General features: G+C 34.2%; 3 protein-coding genes across 5 annotated transcripts; 2 read left to right on the top strand and 1 right to left on the bottom strand.

Moving 5' to 3' along the window:
- The first annotated feature begins 295 nt into the window (after positions 1–295).
- On the top strand, positions 296–4,339 carry LOC115977152 (protein NUCLEAR FUSION DEFECTIVE 4-like). Its single transcript, XM_031098839.1, has 3 exons — positions 296–877; positions 2,033–2,943; positions 3,443–4,339. The coding sequence occupies exons 1-3, from the start codon at positions 554–556 to the stop codon at positions 3,927–3,929; spliced, it is 1,722 nt and encodes a 573-aa protein (XP_030954699.1). The 5' UTR covers positions 296–553; the 3' UTR covers positions 3,930–4,339.
- Positions 4,340–14,762: 10,423 nt separating this feature from the next.
- On the bottom strand, positions 14,763–16,159 carry LOC115977151. Its single transcript, XM_031098838.1, has one exon. The coding sequence runs from the start codon at positions 16,013–16,015 to the stop codon at positions 15,110–15,112; it is 906 nt and encodes a 301-aa protein (XP_030954698.1). The 5' UTR covers positions 16,016–16,159; the 3' UTR covers positions 14,763–15,109.
- Positions 16,160–20,129: 3,970 nt separating this feature from the next.
- Positions 20,130–26,243, top strand: LOC115977150 (calcium uptake protein, mitochondrial-like). 3 transcript variants are annotated; one of them, XM_031098834.1, is made up of 7 exons: positions 20,130–20,573; positions 21,014–21,081; positions 22,215–22,438; positions 22,643–22,726; positions 24,511–24,718; positions 25,486–25,782; positions 25,874–26,243. In XM_031098834.1, exons 1-7 carry the CDS (start codon positions 20,168–20,170, stop codon positions 26,078–26,080), a joined length of 1,494 nt encoding a protein of 497 aa, XP_030954694.1. In that variant the 5' UTR covers positions 20,130–20,167; the 3' UTR covers positions 26,081–26,243. The 3 variants fall into 3 exon arrangements, with proteins under 3 accessions (XP_030954694.1, XP_030954695.1, XP_030954696.1); XM_031098835.1 differs by lacking the exon at positions 22,643–22,726; XM_031098836.1 differs by lacking the exon at positions 21,014–21,081 and having other exon boundaries at positions 20,431–20,573.
- Positions 26,244–26,917: the final 674 nt, after the last annotated feature.

Raw genomic sequence — 26,917 nt, 5'->3', positions numbered from 1 at the left:
ATAGCTTATTTTAGAAAATAAGGATTATCTTCAATTCAAAAAAAAAAAAAATCATCAATGACTAAAACATTTTTAGCTATCAAATTAGTTGAGCAATTGTATTGTTTACATACATGGGAGATATGAACGTGACAAAATTCATCCATAAAAGACAACATATTATAAACAATTGAAGCAAACGAAACGTAAGAGGGGTAAAATGACTGGGAAATAACGAGAGAGTCACCTCCTATAATAAAATCATGAATATACTCATATAAAAATCTATTACAGTTACAGACCCATATAAAAATCAATAACAATCTTTCAGGAAACTCAACCGTAGAGAAGTCCAAACATTTAGGCAAAAGCAAAGTCATTGCTGACTACACCCAAAATATTATATTAAACAACCAGACAGACAACATTAAACCATTCTTTGTTCTCTTTCTCTGCCTCACTCTCCTCCTCTGTGTCTGTCTGCCATACATTTCCTCAAACTGAAAATTCCCAATTTAATAGGAAGATAAGCCCATAAGCTCTCTTACTAGCTCCTGACCTGAGCATAGTAGCTATGGTGGCACTGAAAGCAGGAACAAGGCCACCATGGGTGGGGCTAGGAGCTGCAGTTTGGGTTGAAATTGCATCAGGCAATGCATACACTTTCCCACTTTACTCTCATTCCTTGAAATCAGTTCTGGGTTTTAACCAGCACCAGCTTACCATGATCGGTGTGGCCAACGATATTGGTGAAAACGTTGGCCTTCTTCCAGGCGTAGTTTGTGACAGGTTTCCTCCTTGGGTTGTTCTCATCATTGGTTCTGTCTTTTGTTTCTTTGGTTATGGGGTTCTCTTTCTCGCTGTCAGCCGTACTGTTCTTTCCCTTCCTTATTGGTTGGTAAGTATTTCGTCTTTTATTTATTTATTTGGCATACCCTTTTGTTAATTTTGGTTGCTGGATGATTTTAATTAATGGGTTTTTTGTGGGTTCTCTTGGATACTTTTTTTTTAATGATTAATTGGATTTGGAGTTCAAAAATGCTATCTGAGTATGTGTTGTGTGGATGGGATTAATGCTTTTCCCTTTTTTGGGTAATAGATTTTATTGATTTCAACTAATTTAATCGGTTCAACATATGTACATAGTTTCATTCTAATCTTGTTTCCTAATGGAATGATAGGTATAATTATAAAATGCTAAAGATTCTTAAGGTAGTGGTGAATGAATCCTATATAATTAATAGATGAGATAGGAGTAGGGCTCATCTGAAACCTGTATTATCTGAGGTTGTCTTCTTTCTTCATCCCTAGTTCTCAAACTTATGATGCTTTGATTCATGACTCAGAAATGGGGATAATTTGTGTATGTGTGTGTGGGGAGAAGATTGCAAACTGAGGTGTCATATTTCTGGCTCAAAGGGGTATCCTCTGTTAGTTACCCTTCAAATGAGTGAATCAACCAGAAGTTACTACTGGTGGAAATAGGATTCTTACCTCTTCTGTAACTACAATAAACTTCCATTTGTTGAAAATTTTAAATAATAAGTCGTAAGTCTAACTGTTTATCTGGCATGGAAAAATATTATTCCTTTGGGTTGCAATTGGAATTGAGGATAATTGCTTGAATATGGATCTGAACAACACACCATGAGTCTGAGCTTATACGATTCTGCTCAAAAGCACTTGTGATGTTATGGATTTGAATAATATCATACTCATACACCCGTTCATTTCAAATGAACATATTAATAAAGCTTAAACCCATCCATGAATTTTATCAATAGAATCTTTTTTCCCTTTCATACTTTATTGAAGTTATTTGAACCAAAAATTGAAATCCAAATTATTTCTTTAAAGACTTCCATCCACTTGAACTGTAAAGAGATTCAAGTTTCTCAGTCGTATGTGAGCATATAGGTAGCTTCTTTTGGCACATCAATTTTGTGGAGATTTATTTTGGGAAGTGTGGTTGTTGGTGCATTTAGTTAGCTCAAATAAGATACTTTTGGCGAAAAGATCAAAATGTAATCTTCTTCCTTTTATGATATCACAGTTATGGCTTGCTCTCTGTGTTGCTGCTAATAGTAATGCTTGGTTTAGCACTGCTGTTATTGTGACCAACATGAGAAACTTCCCTCTCAGTCGAGGAACTGTTGCAGGTATTCTCAAAGGTTATGTGGGGCTCAGTGCTGCGGTTTTTACAGAAATTTACAGTGTGCTGCTTCATAGTTCCTCTTCTAACCTTTTGTTGTTCCTCGCAATTGGGATTCCTGTTCTATGTTTCATTATGATGTACTTTGTTAGGCCATGTGCTCCAGCTTCTGGTGATGACTCTGAGGCGCATCGCCATTTTCTTTTCATCCAAGCTTCAAGTATTGTGCTTGGCTTATATCTTCTGACGACCACGATAATGGCTGATACATATTCTTTAAGTCCTCTAATTTCCTATACTTTTGTTTTTATAATGATTCTACTTCTCATGGCTCCACTTGCAATTCCTGTAAAAATGACGCTGAACCCCATGAGAACAAGGAAATCAGGGACACTAGACCAATCAATTGGGTCTTCAGACGGTCTGGTTCAAGGAGAAGGCAATTCAGACAAAACTGAACCACTGCTGACACCATCTTCATCAGCAAAAAACCTGGGAAGTTTTCATGAAAGTGAGGATGTGTCTGAGGTGGCTATGCTTCTTGCTGAGGGCGAGGGGGCAGTGAAGAAGAAGAGGAGGCCCAAAAGGGGGGAAGATTTTAAATTTAGTGAAGCTATAATCAAGGCAGACTTCTGGCTTCTGTTCTTGGTTTACTTTGTTGGGGTTGGTTCTGGGGTGACTGTTCTTAATAATCTAGCACAGATAGGGATTGCACAAGGTGTGCATGAGACCAAAATCTTGGTGTCTCTCTTCAGCTTTTGCAATTTTGTGGGTCGTCTTGGTGGTGGAGTTGTCTCTGAACATTTTGTCAGGTCAGTACCATCTATTCTCGTGGTTAGTCACAGAGATTATTGACTGAAGCAGGGTGCTTACTATTAGGTTTGCTTACCATACATGTCTCTGATCTAAATCAATTATTAAGCTGGAGAGTTCTATATTAAAATCAACAAAAAATTGTGGATCATTAGGCACATTAATGATTTTACAATGCATGGAATCTCCTCAAGAAAAATTACTTTTTTATGGATGTTACATATGTCTCCTCCTATAAAATTTATAGATTGGTCATTGAATATCAGCAATAAAGTTATATTTACACTTTCAGTTAAACCTTGCTAACTCCTTGCAAGAAAATATGGCTTGTGCTTTCATAAACGTTGCATAGTCGACTCAGCTAATTGTCTCCAAGAATTTGCTGTTACAGGAAATTAGCATCAGCATGTTGTTGTAAGTGCTGCAAAGTACTCTCTACATCCCTGTTATTCCAATTGGTTGTCATTGTAATTTAGTGCAGCCCTCTATTCATTGCAGGTCAAGGACACTTCCTCGGACTGTTTGGATGACATTTACTCAAATAATCATGATTATCACATACCTTATGTTTGCTTCTGCAATGGATGGCACTCTTTATATTGCAACTGCACTTCTTGGGATCTGCTTTGGCGTTCAATTTTCTGTCATGCTCCCAACTGTCTCTGAGCTATTTGGCTTGAAGCATTTCGGTTTACTAAGCAATTTCATGGCACTAGGGAATCCTATTGGTGCTTTCCTTTTTTCAGGTCTGCTAGCAGGGTATATATATGATAACGAGGCAGCTAAACAGCATGGACTTAATCAGATTGGTTCAAGTCTCACCTGCTTGGGTCCAAATTGTTTTAGACTCACCTTCCTGGTTTTGGCTGCTGTCTGTGGTGTGGGCACTATCTTAAGCATTGTTTTGACTAAAAGGATAAAGCCTGTTTACCAAATGCTTTATTCAGGGGGTTCCTTCCGGCTGCCACAAAGCACAGGTCATTGAGGTTAATGGGGTTGAGCATATATCCATTCGGTAGCCATTGTTACCGAAGCACATCTTTGGATGCGACTGTAGCTATAATAAGTTCGGGCTTATTGAACACTCATCAATGCAGTGCATGTTTGAGCGCCAGTCAGCAGTCCAACTCACATATCGGCTCTAATTGTGTATTTGAAGCATATACTTATTATAGTATAAAATGCAATTTTTCATTACTATATATCAATAAATAACTCTGCATGTGTTTGTACTTAGTGTCATATATTTCTCTCACAGCCGATTCCAAATCTGGAAAAAAGATGAGGGTTGTGATAGATTAATAATGTGTAAAATATAATCACTTTATTATGAATGGATCTGCTATAGATAATTGTTGGGGTGTCTCTTAATGCATATAGCCAACCCTAACTAATCTATTGAGGGGATCTATATAACTGATCTTAAACATTTGAGTTTGAGACTTTATTTTTGTTGTATATTTCAATGAAATTTTGTTTTGAGTGCATGAGATGGTTGAAACTAATCTCCTTAATGCATCCCAGCATGGTAATTGAGCTGGCTATGTAAAAGAAAAAAAAAAGAAAAGAAAAGAAGGGATACATGGAATGAAAACAAAAGAACATAAAATAAACCAGAGAGAAGATTTTCCTTGACTTACCATTTGAGAACTTTAGCTTAAATTTTAGGCAAGTGAACATGAAATTTCAACTAAATTAGTAATTTAATGTTAACCCAACGATTGGTATATTAAGCCTAAAAATCTTGGGGAGGTTTCAACTGAGATTAAAATATAACATATAGAAATGAAATTTAATCCAAAATTTTAAGCTTAGGGTTTTAGATTTCTTTATTTATTTATTTATTTAATTTTACGTGGGTCTTTCCCTTATATATGTATACTCAACATCCATCTCTTTGGTGGGGTCAACTTCAGACCTGGGAGCTGGAAGTGTTGAATGCATCAAAAGTTGTTGTTATGAATTTATGAGAGTTCTCATAGGTTGATCAATGATCATTCATGTATCTACCTTTGTTCACCCGAAGTGTGGTCCTTCCACTGGTACATGGACAACTATGTGGACTAACTGGAAGAAAATCAATGCTTTGTTTATGTAGCTTACCCCTTGTGACAACAATATATAAAATTTTGACTTATTTATTTATTTATTTTGTTTTGTGTTTAAAATTTAAAACATTAATGTACGTATTATCCTTAATATCTTTCATTTAGAATACAAAGCTCCTACTTGTTTTAAATTTTAAATGAGGGAGGCTGCTCTTAATTGACTAGTTGGAACTTGGAAGTAGAAATGGGCTATGGCAGTCATCAATAACTTTCTAGTTATTTGCCTGTGTTTCGCAAGATTTTTTTTCAACTTATTATAATATATAAATATTATAAGTACACATGTTATTTAAAAAAACACTATTTATTTGAGAGAATGTGTTATTATTTATTATTTACGAAAGTTTTTTTGTTGTTATTTTATGTGGTCCTTTATTGATTTGTGTTTGAATTTGATTAGAATGTTTATATATATATATATATATATATATATATATTTATGTGTGTTGGGGGGGCGGGGGTGTAAACGTTTAAATAAATTGTGACGAATATGTTAAAATAAATAAATAAATATTTTCAAGAAAAAATGTAAAAACAAAGTCTACACACCAATAGTTAATAACAAAAAATGACAATAGATTTGATGTATAACAAAAAATGAAAAAAGCAATTATAACTATAAGGACCAGAAAAATATGTAGCCCAAGCCCACTTAGAGTAGTGGGTTGTGCCTTTCAATCCTGGTCCAAATCAGTAGAATTTGAAAGAGGAGGAAACAAACAACAACAGAGAGCTTTGCCTGAGGCAGCAACTAGGAAAAAAAATAAGGTTTGTATTAAGAAACAAAGGAGTATCAAACTTTCCACAAGTTCTCCCGAGGAGACTAAGTCTGAATAAAAAGTAATAATGTTCACTCTCTTCTCTCAATGTTCTTCCTTCTCTTTCTTTTCTTTTTCAGATGCCTTTTCCAATGCTCTCCCCTTTTCTTATATACCTCTACCTACATCACATCTCCACCATCCATTTCTACCTAACCTCCCTTCTTTTTTGACACTTGTTACTTTTCACATCTGAAGAAGATGGTGGAAGGAGTCTGCTTAGCTGTGGCTTACACTATTTAGGTCACTTCCTCATCAATGCGACTGATAAAGTTGTTGTCTACCATTTAATGCGGATGCAACAGACTACATCAGGCTAGAAGCTTCCCTACTGCCCACTAACTTCCACTCTCTTCAGATCCCAGCTCCTACTTAGAATACCGCAGAGTACCATGATTCATTTTTTCTCCTCCTCAGGCAGCTTCTTTCCTTGGACTAGTGGCTTGCAGCATTTCTACATCAATGCTGCGTCCTTTCAACTTCATCCTCGGTCCTCGGGCCAATGCTACGACCCTTCAACTTCATCCTCCCACAGTAACTTATAAGCTTGTCTACGGAGAACATCAACAATAATAGAACTCTATCAACATCAAGATAAATGCAGTGAAAAGTTTTGTACCTCTCTTTTTATCACTAATTAAAGAGAAAGTTTACAAATAGAACTCCATCAACATCAAGAGAATGGAAACTTGCGGATTGCATGTCTCTCTTTATCTTGACTTCAGAAATTTGTTGAATTTCTTGGTGACTTTCTATCTATGAAGAACATCAACAATAATGTTAAAATAACTATTTTATATCTTTTTTTTTTATTTATCAAGGAAAATAGAAAATAACTTTAAAAAGGAAAAGAAATTTGATAGAACGTGGAAAGAATGAAAGTTAACAAAATCATATATACCTTTGTCAAAATTATTTTGTTGCAATTGGAATTCATAGTGTTATATGTTAATATATAGTGCGATTATAGTTTATTAATAAAATTTAAGGTTTTTATTTTTTTTGATTGTTGGAGGAGATGAGTAGCCACAAGTTACAAAAAATTTATAATATATCTATATATATATATATATATTGTATGCAACGTTTATGGGGGCTTCAAATAAAAGTGATTTTTTTTATTAAAAAAATTATTCTATTTTTTAATTACATTGTTTATTCTCATATTATAAAATGTGCATATTATATATATATATATATATATATAGGCAAGGTTGTCAAAATCGGGATTCTACGTAGGATCACGGGAGGTAGGTAGGATCGTAAATCGTAAGATCATCCTACCTATTTTCAAATTTTAAACAAAAAACATATTGATAATAATTTTATATGTTGAGTAATCACGTAAAATATGAATTCATCCATTAAAAAACAAAGATTTGCATCATATAATATAATTTGCATTCCCTACATCGTTATGTCTATACTAATGAAACAAATATATTTAAGTTTTGACACAATATATCTAAAAAGTTTAGTACATATTTAATTAGCAACTAAGTAACAAGATATTATTGACACATATTGAAAACATTTTCCAGTTTCTAAGTTCTAAATCCAAAATAAGTTAGGCTATTTAGCAAATGAAAATTAGCTTATTACAATATGAAATCCAAAATAGAATTCCCATTCTAAAGTAAATTAGCTAATTATAAATATGAAATCCAAGAGGCAACATCATTGAGAGTGCCGAGAGGTGATGGGTTTTGGGGTTCTTGAGAGTAGGCACGACTTTGGGATTGATGTTTCTAAATATTTAGGTTTCTTTTTTTGTTTGAACTTTAAACTTAAGTACTATGGGTTTTTTTTTTGAGATTTTCTTTTGACAAAGATGTAAATTTGGGACATCAATTTGTTATTGGGCTGCTAATAACCAGTTGGGCTTGTGGGTTTAGTTGGATTATCTTAGCCCAAACCAATCCCATCAAAGAAAAAAAATAAAATAAAATAAGCTCAAACCAAAAATGCATGTTTTTGTAGGATCGATAGGATCCCATACGATCCTACGATCCTATATGATCCTACACGATCCTACATACGATTCTACCATTTTTATGATCTTACTACAATTCTAAACGTTTTGGTGAGGTGAGATCATAAAATCATGCGATCCTACGACCCAGATCGCAATTTTGACAACCATGTATATAGCATACTATGTTTAAGTTACACATGGTGTAACTCTATTCAATGTTACACCACCAAATTACTTGTTATAGAATTTATATTTTGAAAATATTACTTTTGAATTACATGTTTTATATGTTCTTAGTGTTTATTTCAATTGGATGTTATTTATCATTCAATCGATAAACTCATATTTTATGCATTATTTTAAACAACAAAAATTTGAATTTAAACAATAAATTGATGACATTGCTATCGATCTTTGATCACCTTGAAATTTTGCAAGTATGGAGAATATACAATAATAATATAATCTAAATGTGGATTTATCAAAATTCATCTAATTGAAAAATATTAAGTAATATAAAATTGTTTAAATTTATAGTAAATGTAATTTGAACCCAACTTATAAGAGTATTAAATACAAAATATTCATAACGTACCATTAATTTAGAATTAAATGTATTGCCATATGTTTTGACACATGTTAAATATAATGTGGAGCATCCCCAGCCGGCCTTGCATATGCCAAATGTAAGATACATTTGGCATACAGGCCCAAAAAATCCCAGCAACGGGAAGGCGAAATGGGAAAATGCCAAATTTTTTTTGACATATAGCTACAGTACCATCTCAAATGTAAGATGGTACTGTAGCTAAATGGGATAGAAAAATATTTTTTTAATACTCTCAAACCGTTTTAACCCGACAATTTCTCTCTCCTCTCTCATTTTTTCTCTTTCTTTTCTCTCTCTTCCTTCTCTCTTTCTCATCCCCTCTCTCTCTCTCGCCATTGTCAAGCTTCTCTCTTTCTCACCGAATCACCAAGCCCACTTTTCCCTTCGAATCACCAAGCCAAATCGGAGCTTACACGTTGAGTCCGTGCAGATCGCCGGTGCCGTGGGGGTTATGGTTTTGCTGTGGGTTTTGCAGATCTCTGATGTGGTGGTTTTGCCGTGGGTTTCTAGGTTTGACTCTGTGTGTGTGTGTGTGTGTGTGTTTTTTTCCCCTCTTTGGTGGTTCTTGTAGTGGCTGTTTCTCGTGGTTGTTGGTTGTGATTTTTGGCGGTTTTTTTGTGTTTTTTTTTTTTCTCTTGGTGGTTTTTGTGGTGGCTGTTTCTTGCAGTGGTTGTTGTTAGTGGTGGGTTTGGTGGTTTTTTTTAATGGGTTTTGGTGGTTGGCATGGCGGTGGCATGGTGGTTGCTAGCTAGTGGCGTGGTGGGTTTGCTGGGATGTGAGTGACAGTGGTTTTACGGTGGTGGTGATGTTTTAGACCCAGAAAGACCTTGTTGGTTGTTGTTTTTTTTTTTTTTTTCCTTATCTATTCTTGTGCTAAAGGTTGAGGGAGAGAGACGAAAAGGAAAAGAGAGAAAGAAATAGTAAAAAAATAATAAAAAATAATATTTAAATAAACTGGGAAAAAAATAGAATTTTGGGATGCAAGGTGTATTGTAAAATGGTATGGTATAATTGATAAAATAACTTTTTGAAATGGTAAAATAAGATGAAATATGACAACCAGATGGAGATGCTGTTATGGACAAATTGCTACTTGCTATGCGTGCTATTTGTCCGTATCATTATAAATAAATAATAAATTGGGCCACATGGCCCACATTCACTAGGTGAGTAGGTGTGGGATCTATTACGCATTTATTTACGTAGCTTGTCACTATACAAAAATATTTATGCTCATAAGTCATAACAGAAAAAGTCCATGGAGATGGAGCGCTTGTATTTTAGACCTGTACCACCTTATTGCCAAGTACTGAAAACGGTTTATTTACATAAGTACTATCTATTCAATTTCAGAGACTGGCTTCGTATCCCATTTTCTAGACAAGAAGTTATGTACTCCACCTAAGAAATTAAATCATGCTCCAGTTTTTTGTGTAAATGCCTAAGAAGCATAGACTACGGAAGCCGAGACAAAATGAAATGATAATTCTCAAAAAATTAGGTCAAGATATAGTGACAGTTTGGATAGTGATTATTTAGCATTTGCGTCGGTGTTTTTTTTTTTTTTTTTTAAAGCGCGTTTATGTGTGGCTATGGTAGCTTTTTTAGTGGGTCCTGTGTACTATTCATAAGACCCACAAACCTTTTTTTTTTCAACAAAACTTTCATTAAAAATAGATCCCACGGTACTATTCACATATTTAAAAATTATTTTGCTACAGTATTTTCAGTTTTCAGTAAAATAAGTGGTATCCAAACAAATACAATAGTATGACTACAATAATTAATTAATTCTTTAAAATTTTATATATTATGTTTGTGTGTGCACGCATGTCTTTTCCTTTTATTATAATGAGAATGCGTATACAAAAGTATCTGAGATATATTTGTGCACACCAACTACTATTGTTGTCAAGAACAAAGTTTCTCTCCAAATTAGTTTGGAAAGAAAATCTTTAAATTTCTTATATATTTCCCTTTTAGGTGTGAATTTTGAAAATCTAACCGTTGAATTTTATGTTCCTTATGTTTTTAACATGCATATCAAATTTCGTTCAAATCGGATATTATTTACTATTTGATCAATTAACTTATTTTTTATATACAACTTTAGATTACAAAAACTTGAAATTATAACATTTATTCGATGACATAGCAATTAATCTTTGATTTTCTTAAAATTTTGTAAGCATTAAGGATGTAATAAGAACATGCAATCTAACGGTTAAATTTTCAAAATTCACACTCAATATAAATATATATGATGAATTTGTAGGGTTTCTCTCCAAACTAATTTGAAGAGAAACTTTGTTCTGTTATCAATCATTATGGTATGTTATACTTGGCCAAGATGGTTGAAGATGCATGCCTAGAAAGAAAGTGATATAGGTTAGAGCATTCACAGCAGTGGAGCTATATTTTTAGCTATTTGACACCACAAAGAGTTACTTTATCTATTTTACCTACTCACATGCTGCAACAGCGAATTTATTTTAGTTTTTAACACAATAAAATAATATAAACATAACAATAAAATAATACATCTCACTACCAAAAAAAAAAAAAAAACACCACAAATAATCAAACCAACAATGTGAACACAAATTTTTTTTTTTTTGAGCTACAGTGCACAACTATTTTTAGCTGTGCACTGTAGTTGAGAAGCCAAATTTTTTGGCTATAGCTTCACTACTGTAGCTCCAAATAGCTTTTTAGTGGTGCTAAAAATAGCTTTTAGCTTTTTAGCACCACTGCTGCAAGTGCTCTAAGGGTGGTTCAACAACGCAGTTTGAAAATGAAAGAGATGCATGACCACAAGGAAAACCAATAAAGGGAGCTATCAATTAGCATGATCCATGATACCTGCCCAAGATGGCCAAGGACACTTGATTAGAAGAATGGTTGAAAATCAAGTCTCCATATACTAGACGTTCGCTAATGAGTATCGCATCTTCAGAATTGTAACCCGCCCATGGCATATAAGCTACTAATACGTTACAAAAGAAAGATGTACATGCACATTGAATGTTGTTAAATTACCAAGATTGTCTTTTGGACAAAGTTTAGCTACAAAACCAGTTGTAGCCTAAGGCTACAAACTGCCTTAATAAACTGACATGTGTAAAAAATGGCATGTGCATTACACATGTCTACTTAAGTAAACTTAACCCATCTAACCCTTTAACTACCACTTATTAAAAAATTTAAAAATAAAAACTAAAAAACTAAAACCCTTGTACGTATTCTCTCTCTATCTCTTTCTCTCTCTGACTTCACTGTAAACCCAAAAAGGCAGAAACCCAATCCCTCTCTCTTTCAACTTCTCACCATAGGTCACCCCAATCCCTCTTTGCCCTCCACCACCGGTCACCCCAATCCATATATTTTAAATAGAAGAGACTTACTATTGTGCAATCATCAGAGAAGAGGGATTTTTTGTAAGAATTATTAAACCAAAGCACTGATTTCCATACCTTTAAAATGAACTGTTGTTTGTACCTCATCAGAATCTTTGATTGGTTGGTGGTAGGTTTTGCACTTTTCTTAAGGTGGTGATTATATTTGATGGGTTGAAGCTTGTAATTGAATTAGTTTGGTCACAACAGCGAGTATGCCATAGAATCCGATTATTTTAAAACTGATTTGAAATTTTATTGGAATTCTTGAAAGCAATTCCACGTGTGAGAGAGGATTTAACAAACAAACTACATAGGCATTCTTCACTGTTAGGGTTTCAGTGCCATTGTCTCTTTTCTTCTATTTCCACCACCATAGGCACTAATGTTGAAACAATTTCAGGGTTGATCTGAAGTCACGACACAAACAAATATCTAAAGAAAATTAATTTAGATATTCAAATTAATTTCAGGGCTGATCTGAAATCTTGACACAAACAATCTTCCTTCGATAATAATAGTTGTAGAATGGTGACTACAAAATTCCATAAGAAAGCCCATAAATCCATTTGTGTTCCTCTGGCACTTCATTTTGGGTGTCATAGCATCAACATATTATGTTCTTGTTCCAATTTACATGTGGATCAAAGATCAATTCGAGCCCAAAGGTTAACCAATCTGAGAGAGAATTTCTTGGCTTCTACACCTGATTGTAATATTCTATCCATATGATTTCATTTTCTTCCCTCATTTGTAAACAAGTCAGCACCTTTAATAGCCCTTTCCATGGTTTTGTTGATGCTCTTGAAAATAAGTTTGCACTAGAGTCTAGTCTTCTGTAGTTTTATGTATCTATTTTCAGTTATTAGAGAGGGATTGGGTTTATGGGTTATAGAGAAGACTGATTAGGTTTCTGCCTTTCTGGGTTTACAGTGAAATCAGAGAGAGAGAATACGTATAAGGGTTTTAGTTTTTTAGTAATTTTTTTAATAGTTGGTGTAGTTAACTAGGGTTAATTGGGTTAAGTTTACTTAAGTACTCATGTGCAATGCACATGTCATTTTTCACACATGTTAGTTTATTAGAGCAATTTGTAGCCTTATGCTACAACAAGTTTTTGTAGCTAAACTTTGTTATTGTCTTTTTTATTTTATTTTATTTATATAAATATCAAATTTATCCATGATAGTGAATAGATCAGGATGAACCCCTATAGAGTGTGTGCTAGTGATGGTGAGAATAGGACCATGGATTTTACTATTGGAAATACGAATTAGTGGAAACCACACAAGTAATAATGCACCGTTAGTCAACAAACACTTTGCTTGCACTCTAAAACATAATGTCATAATTACTTTGTTGACATTTCAAATAGGATTAGATATAATTGGCGACAGAGCTAGAATTTTTTCCTTCCGAGTGAGTCATTAGTAAAAATTATATATTTGTTTCTCAAAAAAAATTATATATTATAAATATTATAAGTGGGAGGACAGAAATTTTTAAAAGCCAGGGCATGGCACCATTTCTTCCGCCAGACTTGATCATTGCATAAGATTAGGTGTTGATGCCTCTGGCACTTATTAGGTTGAAATTGAAAATTTTTTGCTGAAAGTACAGTAGATAAAGGTAAAAGTTAGCTGAAATAGTATAGTATAACCCATAAATAGTATCAAAAAGTACAGTAAGAGAGCGTTTGGATTCGGCTGAAAAAAACTGCGTTTGCGTTTTGTCTTTTTTTTTTTTTTTTTTTTTTTTTTTTTTTTTTTTCACGCGTTTTGGAGCGTTTTGGGTGTTGCGGCTACTGTTCATGCACTGTTCAATGAACAGTAGCCACAAACTTTGACTTTTCAAATTTTTTTGACCAATCACAGCACATCATGTACTGTTTACGGACCCACAAATTTCACTTTTCAGCAACTTTTTCATTAAAAATGGGTCCCACGATACTATTCACACATTTAAAAATTATTTCGCTACAGTGTTTTTCAGTTTTCAGTTTCAGTTTTCAGCTGTATCCAAACGAACCCTAAGACCCATAAATAGTAGCAAAAATAAGTTAGCAAAAATAATTTTTGCCAAAAACACACTTTAGTGTCTGTTTGGGAATAGCTTATTTAACTGAAACTGAAATTTTTTTACCAAAAGTACTGTAGATAAAGCTAAAAGGTAGTTGAAATAATACAGTGGAGCTCATAAATAGTACCAAAAAATGTAATAAGACCTATAAATAATAGCAAAAATAAGCTAAATAGTAAAAAAAACTGTCTTTTTAAGCCAATATTAAACACACACTTATGTTAGTGCATTTTGAACCGAATCCGAGATTTAACCAAATATTTATAGCTTATGCTAAAGCGTGCAGTTGGGATTAAGGCCATTAAAGCTTTTATTGGACTTGGATCGAGTATGAGATAAAGTGAAGTTAATCCCTCCACATGTTCTTTTATTTTTATAGTTAGCTTATGGGCCAAACAAAAAGCTATTGGGTTTATAGTGTACCACTCGAATTAAATGAACGTGACTTTATGGAACCATTATAATAAGGTATGGTAATGAAAACAACAATGGTAGAGAGATAATAAATTTAACCTTTTTTTTCACAATATGTTTTTTTTACAATTTGTTGATTTACTAGATAGATTGTGATTACTATAACATCACTTTTATATGAGAACACAACTAACATTTTTTTTTTTCATTATATTTCAATCACAACATGTCATCTTAATATTTGTGAAAAAAAATGTGAAATTTGTTATATCATCAAACTTATTTGTAATGCAAAACCAATCGACTACCTCTTCCTAAATTTTCCCATTGTCAAATCATGTGATAACCACTGTTTTAAAATAATAAATAAAATATCTTTAATAATGTAACATGACTATCCAAAAAGTCACAAACACATGGGTCAAACTTAAGGAACAAATATAACCAGGGCTTTCTTTCTCTATCAAAGCATGAGAGTAACAATCTGGAGTAATGATACAATTTACAAACTACAAATTCAAGATGGAATAAACCAATAACAATGCTCAAACCAATTGTCTTCTTCTATACTAAAAAAGCCAATATATATTAGTGCACTCCGAACATATAGTATAAAGGGTAAACAAACCTCAAAAGCCATACAAATTTTGTCCATAAGGTGAAGAACCATTAGGAACCATCTCTCACAATTTCAAGAGGAAGAAATGGGGAGAGAGAATAGAAGAGAAAGTAGCCAGAAACATACCCCAAGAAAAAGCACAAAAACTCAAGTGGGTTTCATATCATGAAACATTGTAGCCCATAGTGAATGATCATCATACTCAACATCCAACTTTTCCTGGTTAAATTGAATGTTAGCCATTGGACTTGCAACTCTTCCATCCAATGGTGATGACTTTGGACTCCTACTTGTGACCACATACCTGTCTTGTACTCTTCCATCCAAAGGCCCAGATAGCTTTGGGTTCTTAGTTGTTGTGACTGTCAACCTCTCAGGCACCCATCCATCAATGGGTCCTGGTAATTTTGTGCTCCTAGCTGTGAACATCATTTTCTCTTGCACCCTTCTATCCATAGGCCCAGACAATCTTGGGCTCTTTGAATTGTACATCAATTTCTCTTGCACCTTTCCATCAAGAGGCCCAGATAATTTCAAGCTTCTGGTATTAGTTATCATCCTCTCTTGCACCCTATCCAGAGGTCCTGATAGAGTCATGCTCCTCTTTTTTAGCACTGGCCTCTCTTCCTTGATCTCTTCACTCTTTTGCCTCCTCAAGAATCCACCTTTCCAATATTGCTCTGGATAATGTACCAGCTCATGAGGAGTGGCTTTGAAAGCAACATCCTCACGAAAAACCAACTTGTTAATGCACTTGTTCAAGCACCTCTTGGTCTTGTTGATTGCCAAGAAGAGCCCAGAAAATGTACCTGTGCCACCAATGTTTTCCTTCCTAGCAAGCTTGAGAATCTCTAGCCTGTGTTTAGCCACAGAAATGCCCATGCTCTGAAGAAACTCATGGTTGAAGTAGCTTATATCCTCATATTGGAGCTCATTGCGAGCAAAAGCAAGGCCATACTCGTATATGAGCGAGGGCTCAAGGCTACTCTTGGATAGCCAAGAGAACCAATCCATGGCTAAATGCTTTGCCATGTGATCCTCAATTGCTCTCATGTGAGGTGGTGATAGAAGTAGATAAGGAGTTGAAGAGAGCAACAAGTAAATGTGGTGGTTAAGTTTCTGTTTGTTTTGGGCACTTTTTTTTCGTCTCTCTCTTTTATTAAATTTGGATTGTAGTTTGAACAAGAGAGTGACAAGCAAAAATGTGGAAGTAGAGCACGAGAACTTACCGACTTTACAGTCCATAAAATAGGTGCAATGTATTATTATTACCTAACAATTACTGTCACTTATGTCGTTTCCGGAAATGAACGGTAAAGAAGCTTCCCTAGGAACCCTTTAACAGGACACATTAATTAAAAAGCTTAGAACCATGAAATTGGTATGCAGGATTAAATTACAGTTGGTGTAACGTAGAACCGAAAAAGCAACTGAATGCCCGACAGTGATTTAATGTTTTATTAAATAATATTTTTATACATTTTTCAAAAAATAAAGCCAAACTATACACGTGTATATATATATATATATATATAAAAGTAAATACATTGATAATATATTTTTGTATGTGTAAGTAAATAAATCATTAATATGTGTATTTTTTTTTGTGTACATTACAACTCATAATTGAGCTTTTATTAATCCTTAACTTATACCATTCGAAGCTTTCGTTATCTTGAACTATGCTAACATGAATGATTGAAGGGGGAAAAGGTAATCCAGTGATAGAATTGTCACATAAAATTCAACAAAAAGTTAATTGAACAGTGGATGTGTGCCAACTTAAGGTGGTTGGTAATATATGAAAGTATGTTCCAAAATTCTTGTAGTTTAGTGATTGTAAAATTTTGGGTGCAAATTTTCTCTTCCCTTCTGCCCCAGTGGGTGGAGTGTGAAGGTAATTACACTAAGAAAAAGACTATCAATCTAGAAAGAGTGCCTAAAAAGAGTGATGCCTAAAAGCCATATTGGCATCAAATAGGGCTGTTATTGCATAGTCTAGATCATGCTCTCTCTCTCTCTCTCTCTCTCAAAGAAGGGTGAGTTTCACTCATCATGGGGCCCACTCCTCTACGAGAGAGAGAGGAAGTATAGTCCGAGACTATACAATAATTTTCCATCAAATATGCCGTTAAGATTGTACCTTGCTATTGGTGCTACCTCTACGATAATTGTGGTTGGTGTACCTGCTCTGATAGGCACTTTACTTCCCAAAATCACTGTGGACTTGGTTGCCGTACCCGAATGTTAACCAGGCCCACGCCACTGAAATATCAAGGCAAAGTCAGGCTGGGCTCAAATTCTATTTAAGGTCGGTTGGGAGAGCCTTATAAATACAGAAACATAAATTAATACTCTCTATCAGTAATAATAAATAAAATGATAAAATTCATTTGTAAAGAAAATATAAATGTCGCCATCAATAAGATATAGTATCAAACCTAATGCTTTTATAAGTGGCATTGTAGCCCCAAATCTGTACTACAAAATAAATCCAAAATCAACTTTACAGTGAGAGAGTGGGCACTGGGCAGGAAATAAATCCTTTAGTCTAAGGCTTAAAAGTTAAGGGGCCCAATATAAAGGGAGTGGTTAAGACTTATTGAATTAAATAACCGATCGAGTAGTAGTGAGCAAAAAAAATCAACTAGCAAATTAGTAGCCCATGCTATTGCTCTTAGCCCCATTGGTTGGTCTTGACCTAATATCTCATAACAGAGAAGAAAAATTATTCAACTACCATTGCTCTTACATTTATTTCCTAGGTCCTTTTTTTTTATCCTAAAATAAATTTAGGGGGGGAAGGTAGCAGGACAATATGCATCCTATGCCATATTGGTTTGAGTTCGCGCTTAGATTGGATTATATTTTCTTTTTTAAAAAAAATTAGTTTATATTTGTTGATAGTGATCTAGAAATAGGGTTTTGTTAATAGATATTCTTACTGAAAAAAATTTTACATTACTTTAGTGGGAGAAAAAAAATATATCAAAATTTTTTTTTTCTTTTCTCATAAAATAATTTATAAAATAATATACTAATAAATGTAATTAGAACATCTGTCAATATTTTCCTTAAAAGTGGTAAGTTAGGTACGTACGGTATGAAAAAATATTGGGTGGCTTTATTTTAAGTTGGCACAAAAATAAAGGATATCTGACAAAAAAAGCAGAGGAAAAGAAAGCAACCTCTCAATATGCATGCACATGAAAAAGGAACTGCAAAAAAGTTCAAACCGTTGAAAAAGCTCACGAAAGAATTAGCATTTCAAGAAACAAGATATGATTGACTTTAGAAGATAACATTTAAAAACAATTGCCATAAGGCAGCTCACGGTCTCGCACAATATGTAGATGACTATGTAACATGGATGGAGGAAACTCCAACCATTATAGAATCTGCAGTTGCTTCAGATGTAAATCAATTGATTCAGACTTGAATGGTTAATGAAATACTGGTTTTCGTATCAAAAAAAAAAAAAATTGCCAATATGGCCTGTAGGCCATCTGATACATCCATGATCCATCTAGTCTTGGCCGAATTCCATCAAAACCTTTTACCTAGCAAACAAAAATTATGGAAGGTCCACTAATTAATCCAATACCAATTAGTTAGCTTAATTAATTGGTAGATTTGACCTTCACTTCAGAGAGTATAAAATGAATAGTGGAAACCCAGTAATCCATTATCTCCTTTAGCCACAAATCAGTGAAAGCAAGTTTTTGAATTACAACACCACTTTGGAAGAAATTAAAACAATCAAATTTTTGCCCATTAAAAAATGGGTCTTGTTGTACCACTGAATTTAGCTATCATGACAGAGAGCCTGTTAAACCTATTTCAATAAGAAAAGTGGCATCCGATTTTGGTCTTGTAAATAGATGGCCAAATAATATGTCCATCTACGATAATATGTTCAACCTATTTTGCAAGAATTGTTTGTGACCTCCAACTTAAGCATAGTCGGACTACCACCATGGCTTTCAAATTTTGTTGCAAATCATGTTAGTTGAACTTGAATTTGGACAAGGTACCAGCGTCAAGTTAAGGTCAAATTGAATTTCTTCAAGGTATATAGGTGATACAACTCAATCATCTACCTTACATCCATGTTTTCTCTACAATGAATTTTATAACTTCTTAGAATATTGCGTTTATGAAAAATGAGTAACATATGTTTCTATCTCACATAATAAAAATAAATTAAAAGACTTCATCTTCTTTTATAGGGTTTAAGAGATAATTGGCAAGTTTGAAATATGTTATTGGTAAGTAGCATTATCCGCAATTATTTCTTAAGAGGCTGACTCCTAACTTAAACCCACAACACGGGCTTTGAATATAAGATACTTGCCATCCTGCTAAGATTTGGCCTCTCTTTTGAAATATAAAATAAAAAATTTTGTATGTATAACTATCCAAAAAGAGTGAAACACCAAAAAAAAAATTGGAAACAAACTTGCAAATAGAATTAGTGTACGAATGTTAAGCCTTCTGTCCAATACTTCATTGCACAGAACAGGATACAAATCAATGTCTAATCATTTTAGAACATGCGTCATGTCCATGTTACAGTGTACTGAGAACTATGCGCAAACCAGGATTCGTATTAGGTGCAATAGGTAGGGCTATTACACCATGTAATTATGAAAGAAAAGTGTTGAGAAGGTAAGGTGGAAAAAACGTTAAAACTTTTGATCCAAAGAAAAGATTGATATTAAAAGTAAGTTTTTGAACCTTTAATCTTGGCTATCAAAAGTGGTGTTGGTGTTGCATGGGCACCAGATGTTAATCCGGCAAACCAAACCCCTTTCAAAGACTCATGTGACATAAATATTTGGCTAAGGGTTGGGCTTGTGTCTAGTGGTCAGTTCCACTGGATACATTAAGATGCAGACGTGAGTCTAGTTTTGAACACGTGTCCGCATCCTAGCATGTCAAGTGGAATTGATTTCTGGATACAAACCTCTCCCTTTTACTAATTGGCCATAACAATTAATTAACTTAAAAAAATAAAATAAAATAAAATAAAAAATAAAAAGACAAAAACAAAACCGTTAACAAGCTAATCTGATCATTAACAACCTCTCAATTTTTCCCGCTCGAAACCTTAGGCACATAATCCGTACCAATACTAGAATGTTTCTCTCTTTATTATATCCTCTTCTCAACCTTACTCACACCACAAACACTCTCAACGATACCATGTTGTCTTGTGCATCTCTAAGAAAATCCTCGCCGTCCATCTACCAAGTTGTTGCACTTCACCGCTTCAATACTCGACATTTATTCAACCAATCACAAGCCTCCACCTCATCATCATCCTCGCCGTCTTCGTTGTCATCGTCACCGGGCTCGTTTCGTGGGTCGGGCTACGATGACAGCAAGAGTAGAGGGTCGGGTTTTAGTTTGTTTGTGAGATCAGTCTCTGCAGGGCTTGTGATTGTTGGTTCCAGCTTAGGATTTTGCCAATGGTTTTCTTCTCCTTCTTTGAATACGAATTCCTTTCTATCTTTTTCCGATTGGCCTAAAGATACGACATGGGCACCAAATCATGATGACCCATTTCGACATTCAAAGGCTGAAAACAAATCCAAGTATCTCTTTGGAGGTACCTCTTAGTTGATATTCATTTGCTTTAAGAAAAAGTTTTTATTTTTAGATCACAATTTTATTTATATTGGATTAGTGCATTTTAATCACTGGGTAGTCTTATGGCCATGTCATTTCGCAATGCATGCAGCACTTTGATTTGTTCATGAATCATGTTTCCCTTACTAATCTTCTCAGTTTGTAAAAAGTAAAAAAATTCTTTTCTTTCATTATAATCTTACACAATTTTCATTTAATGGTGTTGGGAGTTTTTATATTCACGAGTAAGGCGTGTTATCATATGAAGCTATATTTTACATGTACTCTTTAGGCCATACCACACATACTCTAATTTCACATGTAAATAGATATACTATAAGTTAATAATGTACTCTTTTTGATAAATCTATTTACAATAGGAAAGCTATCCATACTTATTGGATTTGTCTGTTATTTCAGATGCGTATAGGAGAAGAGTTTTCTTTAAGTATGAAAAACGAATAAGGTTGCGAAGTCCTCCTGAAAAGGTATGGCATCTTTAGGAAAGTTTTTACAATTGTTGGCCCGGTGCTTATGTGCACTGCATTCATATTTCCATCCTGCAAGCCCACAGAGAAAGTTATGGTCACTAGTTATCTAACCGGAAACAACACTTAATTAAAACTGACTTCTTTTATTTGTTTAACTGAAGTAGCTTGTCACAATCAATCATTTTTTAGTTATAAGCAAGACTTCTATACTAGATTGCAATAACATATAGGTTATTGTTGCATGACAAATGCTAGTCTTTTAGTTGTAATGTATATATCAATTACTTATAGTATAAATGTATGATAGAAGAGAATCTGTGGTATGGGATATCAGGAGGCGGTCTCCAAATCTTGAGTACATCTGACTGTAACAGGGTTGCCATTGAGGTAGTTCCTGTCACACTTTTTGATATAGGAAATGAATAGAAACCAAGTTTTGGACTTTTACACTGATGAAGTTGCCTGGTTGAACCAGGATGTAAATCTTAGAAAGGAAGAACCACATCTGAGGAGAATCAGTGGCTATTTCACAGGCTATATGGAAAGATTTAAAGGTTCTAATGTCTTCCGTCTGGTTACATTAAAATTGTTGAAGCAACAAAACACAAACTTCTTCAAAATTGTGAAGTCATTGAAGTTACCACACATTTAAATATAATTTCTGAGGAGATGCATGCCAAGTTTTCAGTGAGTATCCAATTCATGGCAATCCACACATTACCAATGAAAGAACAACTACCAGAAAGTTGGAAGTGCCACGTATGAATAAGATAAAACTTGGGTACAATAACTTAGGTATAGTACATTAAATTCCCCAATTATATTAGAAAATCTGGTTGCATTGATCAATAAAGCACCCAAAAAAAATAAGTTATTATTTCCAAGGACAATAAAATTCAATGCAATTGTGTGTTTAAATTTAATTGGAAACCTAAAGTATTGTACCTATGTTTTATCCCTATGAATATCAGTTACGATTAACTCACTGTACAAATGTGTTAATCTTCTGTCTTCTTTGCTAGGCAATATCGTAGCTTCTACTTGATTTGAATGGTAGATGTGAATCATATTATGTTTTTGTTTACACAAAATGTTCACTTATGGCCTCATGCACCATGTTTGCCTTCCAGGTCTTTGAGTACTTTGCATCTGTTAGAACACCTTCAGGAGAGACTTTTATGACACCAGCTGACTTGATGCGAGCCATTGTTCCAGTTTTTCCTCCATCTGAATCAAATCGTGTTAGGGAGGGATATTTGAGAGGGGAGCGGGTTCCTGGAGAGTTACATTGTGCACCTTCAAAATTTTTTATGCTCTTTGACACAAACAATGATGGACTCATTTCTTTTGCAGAGTGAGTCAATTCTCTTTAATAGTTAGTTTGCTTTGAAGTTGTGTGTGATTAATGTTTTTTTCCCCCATTAATGGAGGTGTATGAACCAAAATAACTTAAACAAAATATGCATCAACAAACATTGTTTATTTGAATCAAAATGCAGCATATTGAGCTTTAAAATTGAAGAGAGATCTAAATCACTCTGTTCATTCCTAATGCCAGGTACATTTTTTTTGTTACACTACTCAGCATCCCTGAGTCCAGCTTTACAGTGGCATTTAAAATGTTTGATCTTGACAATAACGGGTAGGTATCGTGTGTTTCCATCAAACACCATGTCAAGAGGCTAATTTTTCGTTAGTGCCTACGATGTGTTTTCTCTATTTATTATTTTTTTCATCACTGAAATTATGAGTGCATGCAGCGTGTAAGTCGAGCTTCTTAGATGTTAATCTCACTTCTCATTTCCATGTGATCTTTATTGTTCTTTAATTACGAGCACTCTATCATAATCTAAAAAACGTACTAAAAGATGGAGCTTCTCCATTTTTGTGGCATAATAGAGACTTAGGAGTAATGAAGGCTGTCTTTATTTGTTATACTGTTTTTAGTTTCTCTTGAACATTAATATTAGCAGAGTGGTCAAAGATAGGCCAGGTGACCTGCGTTGTGCTGTCCTCCCTTGAGACTTTGACATCATTTATCGCAACCTGGAAGTGGTCTTACAAAATTTGCATGATATCCCAAAAGAATTAGTCACAATTAAAGCTCCCTAGAATCACTTATATAACTCAGATGAGTCAGATCAACCTATAATATGCCTAATGCGGAGCTAAGAACCAGTACATGCCTTTACATTTTCAAATCATTAGTGAATCATATTCTAAATCTTTGGTGTGGGATACCACATATTGCACTCTAGATATAATTAAAACCATGATATGCCAAAGGAAAGAAATAAATTGAACTCTACAAACTCTTGAATCTTGAATTTGAGCAGTTGCCAGCTAGAAAGATCTACTTTGCCTTTTAGTTCTATGAAGAGCCATCTCCTCTACTGGTTTATAGAGCAATATGGCTAGTCTCACTGTTTCAATCATTTCTTTTGGTCTCTTCCTTGTTCTTGCACACGATTCGACCTAGCTATGATGAAATTCCATATTTCTTTTTCAATTGGTGTATTGGTTCTACCTATAACTTTTTCACGAATGCATCCATTCTTATCCTATCTTTTCTTTCGCAGGGGTCTTTTGATCTCAAAATCCTTAATTTTGCTGCAATCAGATAGGGATGTGCTTGAGTGCTTGGTATTTTATAACACACTGAATTATTGCCTTATAATGTTCATAAATTTTCTAAAACTTGAATGGTGGTATTCTACGCAATCAAATAGCACATAACAGTTAATGCACCGATAATTATTCCCAACTAATTTTACGGATGAATTTGACAAAAAGAGAAGGGAATGAAGTCTGAATTTTACAATCAAGATAACAAATTACCAAAACTGCAAGAAATTTACCTTGTTCCATTCTTGAGTGACTTCGATAGCCATATTGGATTTGTTTAAAATCAACATAATAAAAAGAATCACCTCCTTTGTGATGAAAAAGCCTGTGTTGCTGATGATTGTACCAGGGAAGAGGGTATAATAAATAGTGTCTCCAGATATTTAGTCTAACAACATACTTCAAAGGAAGATGGTTGTAAAGTTGCTCCACACATTATGATCCGACTGTGAAGATAGTTTTTTATATTGTCTAACTACCATTACTTCTGCTATTTAACTTATAGATTGTTATGACCTTCTTAATTCTATTATAGAACTTTGCACCATTCTTGAGTACAGTAGACAAGAAATATTCAGGTATCATGCATGATTTATAGTTAGCATCTATGTGTGTTGGCATTGTTGAGTTATATTTGACCTAAGTTTGGTGTCAACAGAGGCTAGTCTTTTAGGTATGCTAAGTGGTATTGAATTATTGCAAGATAGTTTTCCCCTCCATTGGCATTTATATGAATAGGTGCTGCTAACATTTTTCTATTTACTGAATTTTGAATACCAACTTACAAAAGCCCATCAACAGAGAAATTGACAGGGAGGAATTCAAGAAAGTGATGGCCATGTTGCAATCTCAAAATAGACAAGGAGCTCTGTCCAGGGATAGTTGGCGACTTGGTCTCAAAGTTTCTGTAGAAAATGGGGGGCTGTTGGAGTACTTTTTTGGCACAGATGGCAAAGCATGCTTACAACATGGCAGATTTGTTCAATTCTTAAGGGACTTACATGATGAAGTAAGAGCTTCTTCCCTTCTCTCTTACATGGTTCTGGTATTTCCATACTGTGGTTTCTTTTTTGCCAAAGATAGTATCACAGTGAATGGCAAATAATTAAGCTTTTTTCATATTCTGATTGTTTTATACTATTTAGAGATTTGGCATATTCTGCTGCATCTGTCTGTGTTTTGATATCTGATTGGACATGATCTTGGAATGTTAGTCATTGTATTTTGTTTAATACCAAATATGAGATTAAAAAAATGGCTTACAAAACCACACCAAGGGTTCAGCAGTAGCTAGCTTATCTTGAATCTATTGTCACGTTTCTGTGCAATGTGAAATTCTCTTGGACAATGATCTTGAACTGAAATCATACGTTTATCAAGCAAACACTTGCATATTTATCAAAAGTTATCCATTCTTTTTGGTTGACATTACCTATGTAATTTAGCACTTTATTTGTATGTAGTTGCAAGAATTCTCTGAAGATGATACTTTGAAGCATATGATCTCCTAATAGGTTAGACACAATTCTTGTGGCCATTAGGAGGCCTTTTTCCTATAAAAAATATTGCCTACCATATTGATGGTATCTTTTTTTTAATACTCAAAACTTAAATTAAAGTGACTAAGGATATATAGTCCAAGGCACAAACTTTCCAACTTATACTTTATTACCATATCATATTCCTGCTAATTCATTCAGTCATTTCCTTGCTTCATGTTGATTTGTCATTTGGGATTTGTGGATATTTAAAAAACGTATATTTATAATTTTACAGATCTTGCAGTTGGAGTTCTGCCACTATGACTATAGTTCACGAGGAACCATATCAGCCAAAGATTTTGCCTTGTCCTTAGTTGCATCAGCTGACATTAACCACATAAACAAGATGCTTGATCGGGTTGATGAATTGGAGAATGAGCTGCATCTTAGAGACATTAGAATTACATTTGAAGAATTTAAAGCTTTCGCAGAACTGCGTAAAGAGTTGCAGCCCCTCTCTGTGGCCATTTTCAGTTATGGAAAAGTAAATGGCTCGTTGACGAAAAAAGATTTCCAGAGAGCTGCATCCCAAGTACATTTAGCTAAAACTATCCTTACCTTTTTCACTAGTAGCTTCCCAAGTATAGTCTCTTATTCTAATGATGTTATTCAATTCATGATAGGTATGCGGCATCTCTATTACAGATAATGTGGTTGACATAATATTCCATGTGTTTGACTCAAATCGTGATGGGAATTTAAGCTCAAATGAGTTTGTAAGAGTTTTACAAAGAAGGGAAACTGACAATCGGTGCTCTGGCTCCGAGGGATTGTTGTCTTGCTGGATGAACTGTACAACCAATTGTTCTTCTACAAAGATGCTCCGTTAATTTGTTGAATGCAAGAAGAACCCTTTGTAAATGTTAATATGTAGGGCACTGATAACGTTGAAGACCAAGAAACTATCGTACAGCTGGGGATCTTGTATATCCTCTCCTTTGTTTCTTGCTCAGCCAAAAAATAGGCTGGGGATCATGTACAGATTTTTTTTTTTTTTTTAAAACCTGCAACATCCGTTTATAATGATAGATCTTTATTATTAGACCAAGATATCAATTAGTTTTTAGTGTAAGCGTGGATCATGTATAGTTCTAGTTGAAGCATTTTGGGGTATTAAAATCTCAAGCAGGCTAGTCATACTGATTTTAGCAGTGCTCGTGCACAGCAGATTGTTCCTATTACTTTAAAAAAAAAAAATTAGAACTTCATTGGTGAATTTTGATATGGGGTAAGGTGGTTCATGATTTTGCATGCACAGCCTTAATATGCAATGGCAAAATCCCGTGTTTATTATTGAACCATTCTGCCAACGACATACCGTTCTAATTCATGAACGACAGCAAGCATATGACAATCTTTAGGCAGACGACGTGACGTTTGTCGCACTTCAATGAATATCTGCCACCAACCAAAAAAAAAAATGGCCTTTCAAATAGTTTCTTTTATTAAGAGAAGCAACTTATTTATGTGGTTGATGCAGCTCATTGTCCAAATCAAATGTAATTTTTTATTAAAAGAAATGAAATTCTTTTATTACAGAATGAGGGCTAATTTTTTTTTTTTTTTTTTGATAGGATAGAATGAGGGCCTCTTAAATGTTATACGTCTTATTTTTGTTCCTATTGGATGAGTAATGTTTGTAATTTGTTAGGGTTTATTCAGATAAG

The sequence above is a fragment of the Quercus lobata genome, chromosome 2 (genome assembly GCF_001633185.2).
Source record: "Quercus lobata isolate SW786 chromosome 2, ValleyOak3.0 Primary Assembly, whole genome shotgun sequence".
Lineage (NCBI taxonomy): Eukaryota > Viridiplantae > Streptophyta > Magnoliopsida > Fagales > Fagaceae > Quercus > Quercus lobata.
The sequence above is the reverse complement of the archived record's forward strand: the minus strand, read 5'-3'. Positions and strand labels throughout refer to the sequence as shown.

Coding starts and splice junctions, on each gene's coding strand:
- LOC115977152 (XM_031098839.1), top strand. CDS start 554: ATGGTGGCACTGAAAGCAGGAACAAGGCCACCATGGGTGGGGCTAGGA. Junction 878..2,032: donor TTTCCCTTCCTTATTGGTTG/GTAAGTATTTCG, acceptor ATGATATCACAG/TTATGGCTTGCTCTCTGTGT. Junction 2,944..3,442: donor GTCTCTGAACATTTTGTCAG/GTCAGTACCATC, acceptor TATTCATTGCAG/GTCAAGGACACTTCCTCGGA.
- LOC115977150 (XM_031098834.1), top strand. CDS start 20,168: ATGTTGTCTTGTGCATCTCTAAGAAAATCCTCGCCGTCCATCTACCAA. Junction 20,574..21,013: donor ATCCAAGTATCTCTTTGGAG/GTACCTCTTAGT, acceptor CTGTTATTTCAG/ATGCGTATAGGAGAAGAGTT. Junction 22,439..22,642: donor GGACTCATTTCTTTTGCAGA/GTGAGTCAATTC, acceptor TCCTAATGCCAG/GTACATTTTTTTTGTTACAC.
- LOC115977151 (XM_031098838.1), bottom strand. CDS start 16,015: ATGAGAGCAATTGAGGATCACATGGCAAAGCATTTAGCCATGGATTGG.